Genomic DNA, 23,626 nt, shown 5'->3' on the forward strand with positions numbered 1-23,626 from the left:
TACACCGTCACACACTGTACACCGACACTGTCACCCCCGTAGTATGTTTTACACTGTCGACACTGTCACCCCACAGTATGTTACACCGACACTGTCACATCCAGTATGTTTACACCGACACTGTCACATCCAGTATGTTTACACCGACACTGTCACATCCAGTATGTTTACACCGACACTGTCACATCCAGTATGTTTACACCGACACTGTCACATCCAGTATGTTTACACCGACACTGTCACATCCAGTATGTTTACACCGACACTGTCACATCCAGTATGTTTACACCTGACACCAGTCATGTATGTTTACACCGACACTGTCACCCCCAGTATGTTTACACCGACACTGTCACCCCAGTATGTTTACCAAACATATTAACCACAAGATGACACATCGCGGGTCACACCCATGAAGTCTGTATCAACACAAAAATCCCCAGGATGTCTGTATCGACACTGTGTCACATAACACTGATGAAGTTACTGTTTACACCGACCTTCCTTTGAGGAATAATCATTCAACGTCACCCCCATTGGGAATAAGCGGATATTTAAGTGTATTTGATTAGTGACTGGCTTGACTACATGTGTGTGTTTGTCAGTCCCCCAGTATGTTCCATACACAGACATTTGTGTGCTTGCCAGTCATACATTTTGCTTCATGCTGTACAAAATATGGCCTCTCTCACACAATGATCTCCAGTTTTCTTAAATATTTTGGCATTGTTGAAGAATATGACAAACAGGACAACAAGTCATAAGACAAGTAGTAGCAAGCAATCACGTGATGAAACATGGCAGCGTAATCAAAACATCGCCAGCTCATTTTCATTCGTTGCTTAACAAGCTCAATTCAGGTTATTTGGTAAATAACAAGTGTGAAAAGTAAAAGAACAACACCAAAAGATTCAGGGTGTCACATTTTATCATCAACACAGAATCCTGAGCTTGCATTAATTTCGTGACGCATTTTAGACTAGACTCTTGCACTCGCATTAAATTCGTGATGCATTAATTTCATGATTTACAGTATATAAGAGAGTGTGAGAGAGATTGTGAGAATGTGTGAGAGAGCATGAGAGAGAGTGTGAGAGCATATGAGTGAATGAGAGCACGTGAGAGAGTGTGAGAGCATGTGAGTGAATAAGAGCATGTGAGAGAATGTGAGTGCATGTGTGAGAGCATGTGAGAGAGTGAGAGCATGTGAGAGAGTGAGAGCATGTGAGAGAGAGTGAGAGCATGTGAGAGAGTGAGAATGAGAGCATGTGAGTGAATAAGAGCATGTGAGAGAGAGTGAGAGCATGTGAGTGAATGAGCATGTGAGAGCATGTGAGAGAGTGAGAGAGTGAGAGCATGTGAGAGAGAGTGAGAGCAAGTGAGAGAGTGAGAGCATGTGAGAGAGAGTGAGAGCATGTGGGAGAGGGAGAGGATGTGAGAGAGTGTGAGAGCAAGTGAGAGAGTGAGAGAGTGAGAGCATGTGAGAGAGAGTGAGAGCATGTGGGAGAGGGAGAGGATGTGAGAGAGTGTGAGAGCATTTGAGAGAGAGTGAGACACAGAGAGTGAGAGCATGTGAGAGAGTGAGAGCACGTGAGAGAGAGTGAGAGAGTGAGAGCATGTGAGAGAGGGAGAGAATGTGAGAGAGTGTGAGAGCATGTGAGAGAGTGAGACACAGAGTGAGAGCATGTGAGAGAGTGAGAGCATGTGAGAGAGGGAGAAGATGTGAGAGAGTGAGAGCATGTGAGAGAGGGAGAGGATGTGAGAGTGTGAGAGAGTGAGAGCATGTGAGTGTGAGAGCATGTGAGTGAATGAGAGCAAGTGAGAGAGAGTGAGAGCATGTGAGAGTGTGTGAGAGCATGTGAGAGAGTGTGTGAGAGTGAGAGAGCGTGAGAGAGTGAAAGCATGTGAGTGAATGAGAGCATGTGAGGGAGAGGGAGACAGAGAGCGTGAGAGCATGTGAGAGAGAGCATGTGAGAGATTGTGAGAGCATGTGAGTGAATGAGAGCATGTGATGGAGAGGGAGACTGAGAGAGCATGAGAGCATGTGAGAGAGAGCATGTGAGAGATTGTGAGAGCATGTGAGTGAATGAGAGCATGTGATGGAGAGGGAGACTGAGAGAGCATGAGAGCATGTGAGAGAGAGCATGTGAGAGAGAGAGAGCATGTGAGAGTATGTGAGAGCATGTGAGTGAATGAGAGCATGTGATGGAGAGAGCATGTGAGAGTATGTGAGAGCATGTAGGAGTGTGAGAGCATGTGAGAGATTGTGAGAGAGAGAGCGTCTTGGCGTATGAGAGTGTGAGAGCATGTGAGAGAGAGTGTAAGAGGCATGTGAGAGAGTGCAGAGAGAGAGGCGTGAGACACTGTGAGAGGCAGTGTGAGCACTGTGAGAGAGTGAGAGCATGTGAGAGAGTGAGAGAGCAGTGAATGAGAGCAACATGTTGGCGAGAGCATGTGAGAGCATATGAGTGAATGAGAGCACGTGAGAGAGTGTGAGAGCATGTGACTGAATAAGAGCATGTGAGAGAATGTGAGTGCATGTGTGAGAGCATGTGAGAGAGTGAGAGCATGTGAGAGAGTGAGAGCATGTGAGAGAGAGAGTGAGAGCATGTGAGAGTGAGAATGAGAGCATGTGAGTGAATAAGAGCATGTGAGAGAGAGTGAGAGCATGTGAGTGAATGAGCATGTGAGAGCATGTGAGAGAGTGTGAGAGCATGTGAGAGAGTGAGAGCATGTGAGAGAGAGTGAGAGCAAGTGAGAGAGTGAGAACATGTGAGAGTGTAAGAGCATGTGAGAGTGTAAGAGCATGTGAGAGTGAGACACTGAGTGTGAGAGCATATGAGACAGTGAGAGCATGTGAGAGCATGTGAGAGAGTGAGACACTGAGTGTGAGAGCATGTGAGAGAGTGTGAGGAGTGAGAGCATGTGAGAGCATGTGATAGAGCATGAGAGTGTGAGAGCATGTGAGAGAGTGAGACACCTTGAGAGAGTGAGACACTGTGAGAGAGCATGTGAGAGAGTGAGACACCTTGAGAGAGCATGTGAGAGAATGTGAAAGAGTGTGGGAGAGTGTGTGAGAGAGCCTGCAGGCAAGCAAGTGAAAGCAAGCCTTATGGTTTAATACTGCTTCATATACCAAAGTTTGGATGAAAACCCCAAATTGTTAACCAGTGACAGTAATTATTTGGCTACGCAATGAACTAGGTCGCACTGAACAAAACAGATTGTCGACACTGCTGGTATTTTCCATGGTACTTGTGAGTCAAGCCAAGCAACATCCTGCTGAGGTTTCATTAGATGCAATGCCCTGAGAAGCCATCACTGCAGAGGAAGATGGGATGCTCACGACATACTTGTCTCAATGTTCTTTGATCCCGCTTCTCTCAGTACAGCAGGATAAAGACAACCTGATCAACCAGGGCAGGTTGCAGCATGTAGTCAGCTGTGCTCCGGACAAATGTGTTGCTTGTTTGTGACAACATTAGCAGACGGCATCCTGTAACATTACACTGTACCACTCCCACATGCTGCACCTGCCACCATCATAGTACACCCAATGCCCCCCACCCCACCTACCACCTTCATAGTACACCCAATGTCCCCCACCCCACCTGCCACCCCTTCATAGTACACCCCAATGTCTCCCACCCACCTGCCAACCTCATAGGTAACCCAATGCCCCCACCCCACCTACCACCTTCATAGTGCACCCAATGTCCCCCACCCCACCTGCCACCTTCATGGTACACCCAATGTCTCCACCCCACATGCCACCTTCATGGTGCACCCAATGCCCCACCCCACCTGCCTTCTTCATAGTACACCCCAGTGTCCCCCACCCCACCTGCCACCTTCATGGTGCACCCAATGTCTCCCACCCACCACCTTCATAGTAAACCCAATGTCTCCCCACCCCCTGCCACCTTCATGGTGCACCCAATGCCCCCACCCCACCTACCACCTTCATGGTGCACCCAATGTCCCCACCCCTGCTGTCATTCATAGTACACCCAATGTCCCACCTCACATGCCACCTTCTCATGGTACACCCAATGCCCCCACCCCACCTACCACCTTCATGGTGCATGATGTCCCCACCCCACCTATGCACCTGTCACCTTCATAGTCACCCAATGTCTCCCACCCCACCTGTCCCACCTCTCATGGTGCACCCAATGTCTCCGTCACCATGGGTCTGCATGTCATGGTCATGGTGCAGATGATGATCCCCATGGTCCTCATGATGTCTCCACCTGTCATGGTGCACTGTGTCCCCATGCCCATGATCATCCACACCACATGGTCCATGATGTCTCCCACCTCACCTGTCATGGTGCTAATGCTGTCACCATCCTGTGTCCCTGATCCTGACATTGCACCCATGTGTCCCAATCCAGTGTCTCCACCTCATGGTTGCATGATGTCTCCACCTCATATAGTTGTCTAAAAGTTTGATTGATGTCATTGTCACTTGTCATGAGGTTACTGATGATCCCCATAAGTCCTGGATGCACTGATGTCCCTCATGGTTACCTGCTGATTCATCATGGTTGCATGATGTCTCCATGGGTGCATGATGTCCCCAAATCTTGATGTCCCACCCACCTGCCTTCATGGTGCATGATGTCACCTCACCTGCATGGTGCACCCTCTCCACCTTCCTCCCCTCACCACCTTCCATTCTTTCCACCCCTACCCTTCCACCAATGCTCCACCACCCTTCCACCAATGTCTCCACACCACCACCTTCCATTCCACCTGCAATGTCCCCCACCTTCTTCGTACCTGTCTCCACCTCACACCGTCATCCCCAGTATGTTTCACACGGACACTGTCACCCTCCAGTATAAGCTTAGTAAACCGACACTGTCAAATTCCCAGTAGTTTACACCGGACACTGTCACCCCCAGTATGTTTACAATTCGACACCGTCTCATCCAGGCATATTTTACACCGACACTGTCACATCCAGTATAAGCTTACACCACCAACACTGTCACCTACAGTATGCTTTACACTCCCACACTGTCACTCCACAGTATGTTTACACCGGCCACTGTCACCTGCTGGTATGTTTGGCTAATCACGACACTGTCACTCCTAGTATGTTTTACACCGGCTACCTGTCACCCCTGTATCTTTACACCAACACATCCAGTGCATGTTTACACCAACACTGTCACCCCCTAGTATGTACATACCGACACTGTCACCCCCCAGTATGTTTACACCAACACTGTCACTCCTAGTATGTTTACACAGACACTGTCACCCACAGTATGTTTACACCGACATATCCAGTATGTTTACACCCACTGTCACCCCCCAGCAAGTGTTTACACCGGCCACCGTCACCCAAGCCAGTATGTTTACACCCCACACTGTCACCCACAGTATAGTTTACACCCAACACTGTCACCCACAGTATGTTTATTACATTCACACACTGTCACATCCAGTATGTTTTACACAGACACTGTCACATCCAGTATACAGCCTACACTCCCCATCCAGTATGTCACCCCCAGTATGTTTACAAGCTTACACCCACACTGTCACCCCCAGTATGTTTACATATTAACCACACTGTCACCCCCAGTATGTTTACACCCACACTGTCACATCCAGTATGTTTACACCGACACTGTCACATCCAGTTTGTTTACACCGACACTGTCACACCCCCAGTATGCTTCATACACTGACACTGTCACCCCCAGTATGTTTACTACTCTGTCACACTGTCACCCCCAGTTTGTTTACACCCACACTGTCACATCCAGTATGTTTACACCGACACTGTCACCCCAGTAGGTTTACACCGACACATCCAGTATGTTTACACCGACACTGACACATCCAGTATGTTTACACCGACACTGTCACCCACAGTATGTTTACACCGACACTGTCACCCACAGTATGTTTACACCGACACTGTCACCCCTAGTATGTTTACACCGACACTGTCACCCCCAGTATGTTTACACCAACACATCCAGTATGTTTACACCAACACTGTCACCCCCCAGTATGTTTACACCGACACTGTCACCCCCCAGTATGTTTACACCAACACTGTCACCCCTAGTATGTTTACACAGACACTGTCACCCACAGTATGTTTACACCGACACATCCAGTATGTTTACACCAACACTGTCACCCCCCCAGTATGTTTACATTAACCACACTGTCACCCACAGTATGTTTACACCACACTGTCATCCCCCAGTATGTTTATATTACTTGACACTGTCACATCCAGTATGTTTACACCGACACTGTCACATCCAGTATAAGTTTTTATTATTCCACACTGTCACATCCAGTATGTTTACACCCACACTGTCACATCCAGTATGTTTACACCTAACCGACACACCGTCACCCCAGTATGTTTACACCCACACTGTCACCCCAGTATGTTTACACCGCACACTGTCACATCCAGTATGTTTACACCACACTGTCATCCCCAGTATGTTTATTAACGACACTGTCACCCCCCAGTATGTTTACACCAACACTGTCACCCCCAGTATGTTCATACACCCACACACTGTCACCCCCAGTAGTTTATACACCCACACTGTCACCCCCCAGTAGGTTTACACTGACACTGTCATCCCAGTATGTTTACACTCCCACACTGTCACATCCAGTATGTTTCATACACCAACACTGTCACCCCCAGTATGTTTTTACATACCGACACTGTCACCCACAGTATGTTTACACCAACACTGTCATCCCCAGTATAGTTTCATTAACGACACTGTCACCCCCCAGTATGTTTAAACCGACACTGTCACCCCCAGTATGTTTACACCGACACTGTCACCCCCCAGTATGTTTACACCGACACTGTCACATCCAGTATGTTTACACCGACACTGTCACATCCAGTATGTTTACACCAACACTGTCACCCACAGTATGTTTACACCGACACTGTCACCCACAGTATGTTTACACCGACACTGTCACCCACAGTATGTTTACACCGACACTGTCACCCCTAGTATGTTTACACCGACACTGTCACCCCCAGTATCTTTACACCAACACATCCAGTATGTTTACACCAACACTGTCACCCCCCAGTATGTTTATTACACTCGACACTGTCACCCCTCAGTATGTTTACACCAACACTCGTGGTCACCCCCTAGTATGTTTACACAGACACTGTCACCCACAGTATGTGTTACACAATCACACATCCAGTATAAGTTTACACCAACACTGTCACCCCCAGTATGTTTACACCGACACTGTCACCCACAGTATGTTTACATAACCGACACTGTCACCCCCAGTATGTTTACAACCAACACTGTCACCCACAGTATGTTTACACAGACACTGTCACATCCAGTATGTTTACACCCGACACTGTCACATCCAGTATGTTTACACCCCACACTGTCACCCCCAGCATATGTTTGCATAACCGACACCGTCACCCCCAGTATGTTTTCACACCCACACTGTCACCCCCAGTATGTTTTTTTAGAACCCACACCGTCACATGTCTCAGTATGTTTACAATCGACACCGTCACATCCAGTTTGTTTACATAAACCCACACTGTCACCCCCAGTATAGTTTTACACTGACACCGTCACTCCCCAGTATAAGTTTACTCCTACACTGTCACCCCCAGTTTGTTTACACCCCACACTGTCACATCCAGTATAAGCTTACACCCGACACTGTCTCCCCAGTAGGTTTACTAACACCCACACATCCAGTATGTTTTAACAATTCCCCACACTGACACATCCAGTATGTTTACAACCGACACTGTCACCCACAGTGCATAAGCTTACACGACACTGTCACCCACAGTATGTTTACACCGACACTGTCACCCCTAGTATGTTTACACCGACACTGTCACCCCCAGTATGTTTACACCAACACATCCAGTATGTTTACACCAACACTGTCACCCCCCAGTATGTTTACACCGACACTGTCACCCCCCAGTATGTTTACACCAACACTGTCACCCCTAGTATGTTTACACAGACACTGTCACCCACAGTATGTTTACACCGACACATCCAGTATGTTTACACCAACACTGTCACCCCCCAGTATGTTTACACCGACACTGTCACCCACAGTATGTTTACACCGACACTGTCATCCCCCAGTATGTTTACACCAACACTGTCACCCACAGTATGTTTACACAGACACTGTCACATCCAGTATGTTTACACCGACACTGTCACATCCAGTATGTTTACACCGACACTGTCACCCCCAGTATGTTTACACCGACACTGTCACCCCCCAGTATGTTTACACCGACACTGTCACCCCCCAGTATGTTTACACCGACACTGTCACATCCAGTATGTTTACACCGACACTGTCACATCCAGTTTGTTTACACCGACACTGTCACCCCCAGTATGTTTACACTGACACTGTCACCCCCAGTATGTTTACCTCGACACTGTCACCCCCCAGTTTGTTTACACCGACACTGTCACATCCAGTATGTTTACACCGACACTGTCACCCCCAGTAGGTTTACACCGACACATCCAGTATGTTTACACCGACACTGACACATCCAGTATGTTTACACCGACACTGTCACCCCAGTATGTTTACACCGACACTGTCACATCCAGTATGTTTACACCGACACTGTCACATCCAGTATGTTTACACCGACACTGTCACATCCAGTATGTTTACACAGACACTGTCACATCCAGTATGTTTACACCGACACTGTCACATCCAGTATGTTTACACCGACACTGTCACCCCAGTAGGTTTACACCGACACTGTCACCCCCAGTAGGTTTACACCGACACATCCAGTATGTTTACACCGACAGTCACCCCAGTATGTTTACACCGACACTGTCACATCCAGTATGTTTACACCGACACTGTCACATCCAGTATGTTTACACGGACACTGTCACATCCAGTATGTTTACACCGCCACTGTCACCCCCAGTATGTTTACACTGACACTGTCACCCCCAGTATGTTTACACCGACACTGTCACATCCAGTAAGTTTACACCGACACTGTCACATCCAGTATGTTTACACCGACACTGACACATCCAGTATGTTTACATCGACACTGTCACCCCCAGTAGGTTTACACCGACACTGTCACATCCAGTATGTTTACACCGACACTGTCACATCCAGTATGTTTACACCGACACTGTCACATCCAGTAGTTTTACACCGACAATACACCGACACTGTTACCCCCAGTATGTTTACACCGGCACTGTCACCCCCAGTATGTTGACACTGACACTGTCACCCCCAGTATGTTTAGACCAACACTGTCACATCCAGTATGTTTATACCAACACTGTCACCCCCAGTATGTTTACACCGACACATCCAGTATGTTTACACCGACACTGTCACATCCAGTATGTTTACACCGACACTGTCACATCCAGTATGTTTACACCGACACTGTCACCCCCAGTATGTTTACACTGACACTGTCACCCCCAGTATGTTTACACCAACACTGTCACATCCAGTATGTTTATACCAACACTGTCACCCCCAGTATGTTTACACCGACACATCCAGTATGTTTACACCGACAGTCACCCCAGTATGTTTACACCGACACTGTCACATCCAGTATGTTTACACCGACACTGTCACATCCAGTATGTTTACACCGACACTGTCACATCCAGTATGTTTACACCGACACTGTCACCCCCGGTATGTTTACACTGACAACTGTCACCCCCAGTATGTTTACACCGACACTGTCACCCCCAGTATGTTTACACTGACACTGTCACATCCAGTATGTTTACATCGACACTGTTACCCCCAGTATGTTTACACCAACACTGTCACCCCCAGTATGTTTACACCGACACTGTCACATCCAGCATGTCCATACCAACATATTAACCACAAGATGACTACATGACGCTGTCACACCCATGAAGTCTGTATCAACACAAAAATCCCCAGGATGTCTGTATCGACACTGTGACCCCTCGAGGACCGCATAACACTGATGAAGTTACTGCCTGACCCGCATAGAACTAAAGTCTAGCCAATGTAGGACCTTCCTTTGAGAATAATCATTCAACGTGAAACACACACCATTGGGAATAAACGGATATTTAAGTGTATTTGATAATAGTGATCTGGCTTGACTACATGTGTGTTTAGTGCAGTCCTGTGCCCCAGATCACCTCCATAACCCAGACATTGTGTGCTTGCCAGTCATACATTTTGCTTCATGCTGTACAAAATATGGCCTCTCTCACACAATGATCTCCAGTTTTCTTAAATATTTTGGCATTGTTGAAGAATATGACAAACAGGACAACAGGTCATAAGACAAGTAGTAGCAAGCAATCACGTGATGAAACAATGGCAGCGTAATCAAAACATCGTCAGCTCATTTTCATTCGTTGCTTAACAAGCTCAATTCAGGTTATTTGGTAAATAACAAGTGTGAAAAGTAAAAGAACAACACCAAAGATTCAGGGTGTCACATTTTATCATCAACACAGAATCCTGAGCTTGCATTAATTTCGTGACGCATTTTAGACTAGACCCTTGCACTCGCATTAAATTCGCGATGCATTAATTTCATGATTTACAGTATATAAGAGAGTGTGAGAGAGAATGTGAGAGTGTGTGAGAGAGCATGAGAGAGAGTGTGAGAGCATATGAGTGAATGAGAGCATGTGAGAGAGTGAGAGCATGTGAGTGAATAAGAGCACGTGAGAGAGTGTGAGAGTATGTGAGTGAATAAGAGCATGTGTGAGAATGTGAGTGCATGTGTGAGAGCATGTGAGAGAGTGAGAGCATGTGAGAGAGTGAGAGCATGTTAGAGAGTGAGAATGAGAGCATGTGAGTGAATAAGAGCATGTGAGAGAGAGTGAGAGCATGTGAGACAGAGAGAGTGAGAGCATGTGAGAGAGTGAGAATGAGAGCATGTGAGTGGATAAGAGCATGTGAGAGAGTGAGAGAATGTGAGTGAACGAGCAGTGTGAGACACGTGAGAGAGAGTGAGAGCAAGTGAGAGAGTGAGACACGTGAGAGAGAGTGTGACACTGAGAGAGAGTGGGACACAGAGGAGGCAACGAGACAAACGGACAAGGAATGAGACCACAGCACGTGAGCACGCAATGCAATGCAATGTGAGCAGACACGGAGAGCACGTGAGCACGTGAGCACGTGAGTGAGCACGACACCGAGCAATGACACATGGACACAGAATGAGAACGAGCACAGGACAGCAAGCACGAGCACACACAAGTGGACAGCACGAGGCACGAGAACGTGGAGACACCTGAGACACGGAGAGCACGGAGGCACAAGGAACGAGACAAAGAGACAGCATGACAAGTGAGGCATGGAGACGGAGACGCACACGAGAGCACAAGACAAGGAGGACAGCACGTGAGTGAGTGGAGAGCATGAGTGAGGAGACACGCAGAGACAGAGAGCGTGAGAGAGCATGGAGACATGAGCATGAGTGAGAGCACAGGAACGAGGCATGTGAGAGCACAAAAATGGAGAATGGAATGAGAGCATGGAGAGAGCACAGGCATGTGAGGAGACACCAGGAGAGTGGAGCATGAGAACATGGAGGACACCGGAGTGTGGAGTATGTGGAGGGGAGCATGGAGAGCATGGAGAGGTATGGAGAGCATGGAGAGGCATGGAGAATGGAGGAGAGACATGAAGAAAATGAAATGGACAGAATGGAATGAAATGAATGACATAGTGAGGGACAGAAGCACGGAATAACACAGGACACAGAAGGAAGACAGTGGAGCCATTGAACAAATGGAGGAAACATCACAGGAGTGGAATGGATGGAGCAACACGAGACAGATGCCCACATGCCGAGACTCCCGGAAAAGGAAGACAAGGTGGACAACATAGGGTAGAATGGAAGAAGCCTAGGACACGAAGGAAATGGACAATGATAGAAGGACATGGCACGAACACGGGACACTGATGCACAATATACACGAATGACACAGCACCCGGAATGGACAACTTAACACAGGGACCACACTAACAAGAATTAATGTTCTAATTGAATTTGGGGAAGGCACCGAATAACCACGACAATTTGTCGCTATTAGATCTACATTCGGTTTTCGATCTAATAAAGCGTATGCACAGCTCACAAGCCAGTGACACTTATCGTCATTAATTTTGTTCCTGTTATTTCTGAAATATATATTTTTTAAATTTAACATTACAACTTACTATCAATTTTTTAAGCTATGAAAAGTTCGCTCACTTTAGTCGGTGGGAAAGGTTGCATCAAACTTATAACACGAAAATGGGGAATCAAATACTTTCTGGTCGACCTGACTGTGGGCTACTAGTTACTGTCATAGTCTAAGTATGTTATTTAAAATAAATGATTAATCAGAAATGACCGAAGCATACTTGGTAAATTACCGTAACACTGACTAAACTAAATGTTGATCATCCGCATGTTTGTTGTGGTTTTGCTTGTCTAACATTCCCACGTTATTTTCAGTAAAAGGCTAGGTCTATATTATCAAAGTAAAGTGTTTACATTGTGTATTCTTCAATTTTCCCCAAACGAATCAATTTATATTTTTCGGATGCATATATTTCTCTTCTCAACGAGAGCCAGAAATAAACATGTTTCCCGCGCTTATAAGCGGGTGTTAGCGATGACTGGTCCTCGGCAATGTTTATTCGGTTTCGATCACCATGTTTTTCCATGATACTGTATTAATTAATCAAATTTAGCCGTCTTTGTTCAGGTAATGTAGACCAAATAAATTTCTTATGGTTTACTTAATTCACCAAACATTTTGCCAATGAGAAAAAAAAATATAGTGATCGAAAACTGAACGAATCTGGTTACAATGCTCGCAACAAAATCATACTGCAGCAGTAACTGTTCAGCGCAAGACGTGAATCATGTAGCTAGTTACAATAGCTATTTAATATTATATCAATTCAAGTTTGTATTCCAGGTTAGAATGTATAGAAGTGCTGTCGAGTAATCCATGTTTGTTGTAAAGGGACAGAGTTATTTCCAATCCAACTTTATTCACGTTGGTGTTAAATCTACACACGTTGACATCCCAAAACTTTAGGCGATAATTATTACACAATATATTTCAGCATCGGACTAACTAGATTTATATATGCTTGGGGAATTGTAACTTGTTATAATGTGGAACATTGTTATTTTTATTGCAGCAAGAGCGAAAATGAGACACAAGAATTCCGGCAGATACAAACAGAAGTGATGGATTTATTGAGGATCACATCAAATAATCCAGGAGCTGTGAATCAGTAAACGTAAGTGCATCTGTTAAATATCATTGTCTATATACTTGTTGGTGTCGTTTTGGCTTTTTATTGCAAAAATTGGATTTGTACCTGCACCCAGCCTCCGACCAACAAGAGTGGTGGGGTAGTGGTTGCTATTCAGTGTGATTTGATACTATTACCAAATTAGGCATTCAAGGATTTCCCTTAATTTCCATTGTGTGCTGGTGTCCATCAAACACTTGCATATACATAGGTGCTGGAAGACTTCATTAACTGATTAATGTCTCTTGATTTGACTTCATACACTCACTATACATTTGTTTTCTTTATTTCAGAAAAATGGATAAAGTCGAAACCAAAGAAGAAGATTCTGAAATAATCTCGAAACATGTACGCGTTTTCTGAAAGAAATTAATAAAGAGTATTGATTAAATGTCTGCCATTCTTTTTTTTATGTTCCTTGTTAAGAGTAACAATGTCTATTTTCCATGGACATGTAACCTTATTGTTAACGGTTAGTGTTTTACTGAAAAGTTAAAACCATATCTTGACAGAAAATGTTATTACAACGTTTCCTGAACCTTAAACATTCACATGGATGAAACGTTTTCAGAAGCCTTTTTGGTGGTGACTGAATTTTATAACCAAACGTCCATAGAACACACTGTTTCTGGAACCATACAAATTCATATGAATAAATTATTTTAAAAACATGATATGTTTAGGGGATGTTTCTTCACATTTATATATATGTTTTGATACACATATAAAATAGTATTCATTTATAAATTGTGGTACATGCTATGAAATATGTATTCACCGTGGAGAATTGAAGTGAGCAACTAAACTAACCGGCAAAAGGAAACGATACCAAGTCGAAATCACTGATATTACAAAACGACAGACCACCATTGTGTAAAAGGAAAGTGAATTTTAATAACAGGTGTATGGGCATGTGTATGCACATCCATGTTACCCATACACAGCTGTTATCAAAATTCACTTTCCTTTTACACAATGGTGGTTTGTCATTTTGTAATATCAGTGATTTCGACTTGGTATCGTTTCTTTTGCCCGTTAGTTTAATATTGCAGTGCCTATAAAGTGACGACATTGGGCCGAAGCAGTGCCAATAAAGTATGCCGCCGCTGAGCCGACGTAGGGCCGACGCTGAGCCGATGCAGGGCCATTGAAGTTTGCCAACGTTGGCCCGATGTCTATACGATGAGCAAAACTTCATCGGCCCGATGAAGTTTGCCGACGTCGGGCCGATAATGCAAACGACGTCGGGCCGATGTCGGGCCGATGATGGCATGCTACCTGGGATAGTACACCCAATGTCCCCCACCCCACCTACCACCTTCATAGTACACCCAATGTCCCCCACCCCACCGACCACCTTCATAGTACACCCAATGTCTCCCACCCCACCTGCCACCTTCATAGTACACCCAATGTCTCCCACCCCACCTGCCACCTTCATAGTACACCCAATGTCCCCACCCCACCTGCCACCTTCATAGTACACCCAATGTCCCCCACCCTCATATGCTGCACCTGTCACCTTCATAGTACACCCAATGTCCCCCACCTCACCTACCACCTTCATAGTACACCCAATGTCCCCCACCTCACCTGTCACCTTCATAGTACACCCAATGTCCCCACCCACCTGCCACCTTCATAGTACACCCAATGTCCCCCACCCTCCTGCCACCTTCATAGTACACCCAATGTCCCCCACCCTCATATGCTGCACCTGCCACCTTCACAGTACAACCAATGTCCCCCACCCCACCTGCCACCTTCATAGTACACCCAATGTCCCCCTACCCCACCTGTCACCTTCATAGTACGCCCAATGTCCCCCACCCCACCTGCCACCTTCATAGTACACCCAATGTGCCCCACCCCACCTGCCACCTTCATAGTACAACCAATGTCCCCACCCTCCTGCCACCTTTCATAGTACACCCAATGTCCCCCTACCCCACCTGTCACCTTCATAGTACACCCAATGTCCCCCTACCCCACCTGTCACCTTCATAGTACAACCAATGTCCCCCACCCACCTGCCACCTTCATAGTACACCCAATGTCCCCCTACCCCTTGCCCCTACCATGCTGCACCTCCAGTTTTAACTTCCCTTATTCTTTACCAGACATATCTTTTCAGGAAAAGTTATTCATAGCAAAGCTTATTATACATAAGGTCCTACAATACACAGTCAAATTGAGATACAGTAGTACTTATAAGCAGCATATTTGTGGGAAGCAGTTCACCACGGATGCAAAGTAAGCATGCAATGAAGGCCTGAAATATTGTGTACTGTGATGAGGATTGAGAAGGTTTGTTTAGCAGCCGCCATGTCTGTGACATGGATGAGGCTACATACATCCATCTGCAACACAATACATGAAGATGAGCTCGGTGCCTTCATCCTGTATGCGCTTGGGATTAAACCAATATGGAACCTGAGATGGAACACACACAGACAAAAAGTCAAGTCTGCAGTTGGAGTTGCTAGATGTATGTCAAACATTACAATCACCTGGTTTACTCAGCTTTTGGGACTCTATCTATTATGCCAGTCCATCTCAACTAAGTGAGTGTGGCAGTCCATCTCAACTAAGTGAGTGAATTATGCTAGTCCACCTCAACTAAGTGAGTTATGCCAGTCCATCTCAACTAAGTGAGTGACTTATGCCAGTCCATCTCAACTAAGTGAGTGAATTATGCCAGTCCACCTCAACTAAATGAGTTAAGCCAGTCCACCTCAACTAAGTGAGTTATGCCAGTCCACCTCAACTAAGTGAGTGAATTATGCCAGTCCATCTCAACTAAGTGAGTTATGCCAGTCCACCTCAACTAAGTGAGTTATGCCAGTCCATCTCAACTAAGTGAGTGAATTATGCCAGTCCATCTCAACTAAGTGAGTGAATTATGCCAGTCCACCTCAACTAAGTGAGTGAATTATGCCAGTCCACCTCAACTAAGTGAGTTATGCCAGTCCACCTCAACTAAGTGAGTGAATTATGCCAGTCCACCTCAACTAAGTGAGCAAGTTATGCCAGTCCATCTCAACTAAGTGAGTTATGCCAGTCCAACTCAACTAAGTGAGTGAATTATGCCAGTCCACCTCAACTAAGTGAGTGAATTATGCCAGTCCACCTCAACTAAGTGAGTTATGCCAGTCCACCTCAACTAAGTGAAATATGCCAGTCCACCTCAACTAAGAGAGTGAATTATGCCAGTCCACCTCAACTAAGTGAGTGAATTATGCCAGTCCACCTCAACTAAGTGAGTTATGCCAGTCCACCTCAACTAAGTGAAATATGCCAGTCCATCTCAACTAAGTGAGCAAGTTATGCCAGTCCATCTCAACTAAGTGAGTGAATTATGCCAGTCCATCTCAACTAAGTGAGTTATGCCAGTCCACCTCAACTAAGTGAGTGAATCATGCCAGTCCACCTCAACTAAGAGAGTGAATTATGCCAGTCCACCTCAACTAATTGAGTGAATTATGCCAGTCCACCTCAACTAAGTGAGTGAATTATGCCAGTCCATCTCAACTAAGTGAGTGAATTATGCCAGTCCATCTCAACTAAGTGAGTGAATTATGCCAGTCCATCTCAACTAAGTGAGTTATGCCAGTCCACCTCAACTAAGTGAGTTATGCCAGTCCACCTCAACTAAGAGAGTTATGCCAGTCCATCTCAACTAAGTGAATGAATTATGCCAGTCCATCTCAACTAAGTGAGTGAATTATGCCAGTCCACCTCAACTAAGAGAGTGAATTATGCCAGTCCACCTCAACTAATTGAGTGAATTATGCCAGTCCACCTCAACTAAGTGAGTGAATTATGCCAATCCACCTCAACTAAGTGAGTGAATTATGCCAGTCCATCTCAACTAAGTGAGTGAATTATGCCAGTCCATCTCAACTAAGTGAGTTATGCCAGTCCATCTCAACTAAGTGAGTGAATTATGCCAGTCCACCTCAACTAATTGAGTGAATTATGCCAGTCCATCTCAACTAAGTGAGTTATGCCAGTCCACCTCAACTAAGTGAATTATGCCAGTCCACCTCAACTAAGTGAGTTATGCCAGTCCACCTCAACTAAGTGAGTGAATTATGCCAGTCCATCTCAACTAAGTGAGTTATGCCAGTCCATCTCAACTAAGTGAGTTATGCCAGTCCATCTCAACTAAGTGAGTGAATTATGCCAGTCCATCTCAACTAAGTGAGTGAAATATGCCAGTCCACCTCAACTAAGTGAGTTATGACAGCCCACCTCAACTAAGTGAGTGAATTATGCCAGTCCACCTAAACTAAGTGAGTGAATTATGCCAGTCCATCTCAACTAAGTGAGTGAATTATGCTAGTCCACCTCAACTAAGTGAGTTACGCCAGTCCATCTCAACTAAGTGAGTTATGCCAGTCCACCTCAACTAAGTGAGTGAATCATGCCAGTCCATCTCAACTAAGTGAATTATGCCAGTCCACCTCAACTAAGTGAGTTATGCCAGTCCATCTCAACTAAGTGAGTGAATTATGCCAGTCCATTTCAACTAAGTGAATTATGCCAGTCCATCTCAACTAAGTGAGTTATGCCAGTCCATCTCAACTAAGTGAGTTATGCCAGTCCATCTCAACTTAGTTATGCTAACCCATTATAAGTCCAGCTGCCAGGATAAGGTGGGATGTTTACAAGTAATCATAAGTCCAACTGCCAATATATGGTGCAACATTTTTACACGTAATTACAAGTCCAACTGCCAGTATATGGTGCAACATTTTTAAACGTACTTAAACGTCCAACTGCCAGGATAGGGTGTAGTGTTTTCACGTATTTTCTTTTATTTGGTCCTTTGGGCTTTTAAACAGCTACAAACATTTGATTATATATCTTAAAATATTGCATCAAAATTGATCTAAAAGATCTATACAGAAAACATGTACACGTTTGATACAGTTCAGACTGGGTATTTGTTTGCACTGACTGCTATGTGTAATTAAAATAGACATGATTGGCCTGAACCAAATTTATTCAAACATTTTTCAAAGCGGAACTAAACGTATGTCAGTTGGAATGATGACCCCAAGTGAAATCAATACACTTCTTGTTGCCAGTACATCCAGGCTACGTAATGACAACTAGCTTCAATTATTTCTTCAATGTTCAAACAACAAACTTTAACACTTCTGTAATTATTTTACTTGGAAAAATATTTTGAGTAACAAGAAGAAAACGACTATAACAGGACAGAATTTGCTCACAAGCAGAGACCACATATCGGTATATATATGGTCTCTGTCACAACAAAAGATGAAAATGTTTATTAACTTGACAAAGTGACTTCCAGTCCATGACATACCTATACACTGAGCCGATGATGACTGAGTCTGTAGCTCCAGTGTTGGATTCTAACACTAACACATACAACACACACAAGGAGGTTATAAAACTGAAAACCGGCCTACCTGCCGAAGATGTTGAATGAGTCAGGAAAGTGAAAGCTGGCTGGTCGGTGATCCAGTGAGTTGCTGCTCTTGACATACTGAGGTCTGCTTGCTTCCAGGGTCTCCACCGAGCTCCGCCGCCTCCGAGCTAGAAGAGAGGGCAGAGAACACTCATCACAAGCCATGTGGTTGGCAGAGTAGTAGGCAAGGGACTACGTTTGTGAGGACCCGGACTCCTACATGTGTAGGATGGCTATAGGAGTGACGTCCCGGCAGACTCCCAGACGTTCTACCCCCCAGCCGTTCTACCCCCGTCTGTAGATAATCAGATAGAAGGTGGATCTGCGACCTGGAGCTGCCTTGTCAAACCAACGCAGCCTAATCATTTTTTCAAATTAATGGATTGAAAATTGCAAGTTCTTGTAATCTAATCTTCAAAAAGCATTTTTACAAATTGAGAAGACCGACAAGTCATGATTCCAATGTTTCTTCAATGATTCTGAGTTCTCCATTAGTGAGATGCCAAACGGCTGTTTGAGGTATTTCTTGAAATATTAACTGTCTTATTTAACAAGACAGACTTTTGAGGCCTTATTACGAGAATTGCCTTAAAGTATGGAAGGGTCACCAGCAAAACCTGATCCTGGATTGATCACCTCAAAACATACTTCATCACTTCAAGTGTTGCATAAACATCACCAGGATGTGTGTGTGTGTGTGTGTGTGTGTGTAAGGTTTGTAAGAGAGTGTGGATGGGTTAGTGTGAGTGAGTGAATGTGTGTACGTTGATATGTGTGGGTAGAGTGAGTGGGCGTGTGGTTGAGTGGACTGAGTTGAGAGAGTGAAAATGAGTGAGTCGGTGTGTGTGTGTGTGGGGTAAGACAGAGAGTGAGTGAGGTGAGTGAGAGTGAGAGAGAAAAAGAGAGAGTGAGTGAGTGAGTGAGTGAGTGAGCGAGCGAGCGAGCAAGATACTGTTTCACATATCTGTAGCTGATATAGTTCTTTCTATATATTTCTTTTAAAATCCAAATATTTGACATATATTCCTTCTGAATAATTGGTTATAAGTTGTGCCAGTCAGCAGGAGCTATATCTGTACCTCCATGTCACTCTCTCATAGCCCCATGCCAACAAGCTCGGTAGGTTGATTGGCCAAGCTTACACCTATTGTTAACTGCCTGCTTTGTTCACCCTGAGAATCTATCAGCACATGACAGAACTGCTCAGGTCAGTGAAGGGATGAGCTGGGATAAAAATATAGTAAGTTAAATAGCCATTATCAAAAGCTTGTATCGAAAATATACAGTATGTTTGCATTGTCTCTTTGAGTAAACTAAATGTTTGCAATACAAGACCCAAAAAAATGTTATGATTGAAATAAAATATTCACTAAATGTTCTATCAGTTCTAGTGAAGGAGGGGCGGTGGGGTAGCCTAGTGGCTAAAGCGTTGGCTCATCACGCCGAAGACCCGGGTTCGAATCCCCACATGGGTACAATGTGTGAAGCCCATTTCTGGTGTCCCCCGCTGTGATATTGCTGGAATATTGCTAAAAGCGGCGTAAAACCAAACTCAGTCAGTCTAGTGAAGGAATGGATGTGAGTGTGCCAGTATTGCTTTTATTTCTAGAAAGTTTCAAAAGCTTTTGTACCTGGTACAACTGCATGAGATACGTTTGTCCGTGTTTCATGTGAAGCATGAATGCACATATTTACACAATCCAAATCAATATACCTTGTTACTTACTCTTCATCAAAGCCGACTGTAAGTACTGTTAATACGTTTACTTGTATTACTAATGGCCAGACAGTGGTATAATTCAGTTTGTATTTGTGTTTTGTACTATTGCTTTGTCCCACATTGTTGTGATATAGACCCAGCTTGAAGGTGGAATGTATGTACTTAGTTTATACTTGTGTCCGTACACTCATACTGTGCCATCATAATCAAACATTGTCAGGATTGCTTAACAAACACTATCCTCCCCAAATCTTCCACATTTCCATTAATCCAGTAACAGAATCACACTTCAACTGAGTGTTGACTTCGGTTTGGCAATCATCTCTTATCTTTCCCTTGCTTCAAATCCTTTAGATGGGAGTCAGATCATCACCATGTTTCAACCTTCCTGCTTACTTTCTTCACATCTACTGATTAGACAAAAAACTCACAAAAACAAAGAATAGAAACACTGTAAAAAAATATGGTTTTCAATATTTTTTTCCAAAACTCTGACATTTGTTCTTATTTTTTTCCCATATCCTGTTTTGTGTAACTGGGGCTGGCTCCTCCACGAACCTGACCAGGTGCATACAACCATCACAGCCTGTCTACAACATCAGCAACAGAAAATAGCATCCAGTAGTTCCAGGCTGTAGTTGAACAAGGCCACACACTTCAACAAACAGGCCAGCTGACATGTGGGGCATGGAGTCAGCCGCTTCCTCATCGGGTAACCGTGGTAATAAGGAATACTGTCAGTAATTGTAGGTTTCAGATCTCTTTGTAAGTGTTCTGTGAACAGTGAATTAAGCTGACCACCAGCAAGTTGTGTCAAGGATTTACTAAAGGTCACGTAGACCAGAGTCTGTGTATGACAGCAAGAGTTACATCCCCTGGACAACTGATAGTGAAAATGAAATGATTCTCTTTAAGCAGTTATCTTCAGACTTTGAAGTGAACGGATCACACACTAAAACATAGGGTGTCAGAGGATGTTCACCATTTTTTGTCTTCCTAAATTATTAATAAACCGACTTATTGTCATCATGCCATTTTCAATTCATCCACAGTCCACAAACTTTGTATGCTAACCCAAATGTTCTACCACCCCTAATGCTGGATAACCCAGGGGGTGGGGGTGGGTTTTGTTGTTGTTGTTTTTTCCCCAGCCAGGGTGACAGGTCACAATAGGTCACAAGCCTTCAACGGTCACTTCTGCTGGACATATGGGAGAGTTGGCCTGCAGGACTGGGGGAGCTTCAACATCACAGAGGGCGGTGGGGTAGCCTAGTGGTTAAAGCATTGGCTCGTCACGCCGAAGACCCGGTTCGATTCCCCACATGGGCACAATGTGTTAAGCCCATTTCTGGTGTCCCCCGCCGTGATATTGCTGGAATATTGCTAAAAGCGGCGTAAAACTAAACTCAGTCAGTCAGTCAGTCCACATCACAGACTCCTTCACAACTTAACACAAAGAGCTAAATTTTCTATGAAGATAACGCTGGTCAAAACCTTCATCACAACTTGTCCAGAAACATTTCAACAGACTATTCCCAATTCTATAACCAATCATGGCCCTATTCATTGGAGATAACGCCAACTAGTTACGTCATCACCATGGCAACTGTTTCTCTCAGGTAGTCTCCATTATGTGATGAGTTTGGACAGGGAAGTGGATCTCAGGAGAAATTGTAATTACATTCCAAGTGAAGAAATCAAAACACCTGAAAGTGTACTGGTGCTGAAGGAGTCATCAGCACAGGTAATCCAGATATGTACCCCAGGTACGTTTCTGTATACAGCATTGTGCTGTTTTCTTGATCGGACCTGACATTCTGTTGTATGAGATACAAGAAAACAAGCATACACAGTAGCGAATATTTCACGATGCACAATACAGGGATCAGGTAAACGGAAGCAACTACTTACGGTTTCGGTTTTTGATTGAAGAATATGAACTCATCCACAATTTAGGGTACTCATTCTGTATTTTCCCTTTAGTTAGGATTTATTTCTGTATATAGAAATGTAGCTGGGGTATATATCTGTAATGCCTGTACCGACGACGACCCCTTCAGCCATACCGGTTGGGAGACAAGGCAGTGCCACGGCGACAACCCCTTCAGCCATACCGGTTGGGAGACAAGGCAGTGCCACAGGGCAAACACAACTCTGCGTACAATCTCATGCCCATGCTTCCTCACATCCACAAATACTGGTTCTGTAGAAAGTCGTCCTCTACTGTTCATCCATGTGCTGAGCTGATCATGGCCATGGTTCTGACTGTGTGATTACAGCGCTTATCATCCTCTCACAGGGTATTGTCTGTGTGATTATTATTATTATTATAGCTTAATTAGTAATTATGAACTATACTCACCTTTGTCCCTCCAAAGTAATAATCCACGTATGAAAACAACTGCTGGACCAGGTTGTCTGTGAGCTGTCTCTCACCTGATTGACACAGCTACATCACAACAGCACTTACTTGGACGGTAACAGTCTGATGAGGTCCTGTTGCCAGGTTACTGCCCTGAACTGATACTAAAAGCCTTACATCAATATAGAGACTCTGTGATGATGTTGATATTCCCCACATCCCCTTGCACACAGTGGCTGGCAGGACATGCTGGCCATTACCGTATCACATGGCCATTACCGTCAGTAGGTGGTGCGTGAGTGAGTGTTTAGTAGACATCTATATATTCCAGCTACAACATAATCACTTGCAAAATATTCAGACTTAGATAAGTAAACCAGTGTTTGATAGTGTGAGCACATGCACTTCACAGGTCGGGTGAGTGAGTGAGTGCTTTGCTTTCAGATAAAATCATGAAGGATGACAGACGACACTGGAACCACAGGGCTCCCCTGCAAACCCTAGGAATAACCCCATTCTTATTCTGATTACTTGAATGTCTTTGCTGGTATGTAGTGTGAGAAACCCACAGTGACTTTTATGCTGTAATTTGCATGCATTTAAATGCGCACAAAAGCTTGCCTAGGTCTGCGCTAACAGTTCAGTCAGGCAATGGAAGCGACTCGTTTCCCTGTAGGAGTCTAAGACAACATCAGCCAGCCAATCCATGGAAGGATCAGGGTGCATGACCTTTGGG

The 23,626-nt window shown here is 44.7% G+C and overlaps 1 protein-coding gene and 1 long non-coding RNA gene across 5 annotated transcripts in view; one reads left to right on the top strand and one right to left on the bottom strand.

The window, feature by feature from the left end:
• Positions 1 to 23,626, bottom strand: part of LOC124263926 (protein FAM110B-like) — an 86,483-nt gene that overhangs the window by 16,036 nt on the left and 46,821 nt on the right. For 2 of the 3 annotated variants that reach the window (XM_046698656.1, XM_046698657.1), the window contains exon 3: positions 18,810 to 18,936. In XM_046698656.1, the coding sequence (XP_046554612.1) occupies positions 18,810 to 18,936 (127 nt within the window). Of the gene's footprint in view, positions 1 to 18,809; positions 18,937 to 21,086; positions 21,324 to 23,626 lie in introns of those variants that run through there. The other variant, XM_046698658.1, reaches the window with a different exon arrangement.
• On the top strand, positions 12,952 to 13,760 carry LOC124263927. Of its 2 annotated transcripts, XR_006894989.1 has the most exons (3): positions 12,952 to 13,019; positions 13,249 to 13,350; positions 13,659 to 13,760. It is a non-coding gene; the product is annotated as an uncharacterized LOC124263927 (long non-coding RNA). The 2 variants fall into 2 exon arrangements; XR_006894988.1 differs by lacking the exon at positions 12,952 to 13,019 and having other exon boundaries at positions 13,057 to 13,350.

This window comes from Haliotis rubra, unplaced genomic scaffold (assembly GCF_003918875.1).
Source record: "Haliotis rubra isolate DU_JTF1 unplaced genomic scaffold, ASM391887v1 Scf90, whole genome shotgun sequence".
Lineage (NCBI taxonomy): Eukaryota > Metazoa > Mollusca > Gastropoda > Lepetellida > Haliotidae > Haliotis > Haliotis rubra.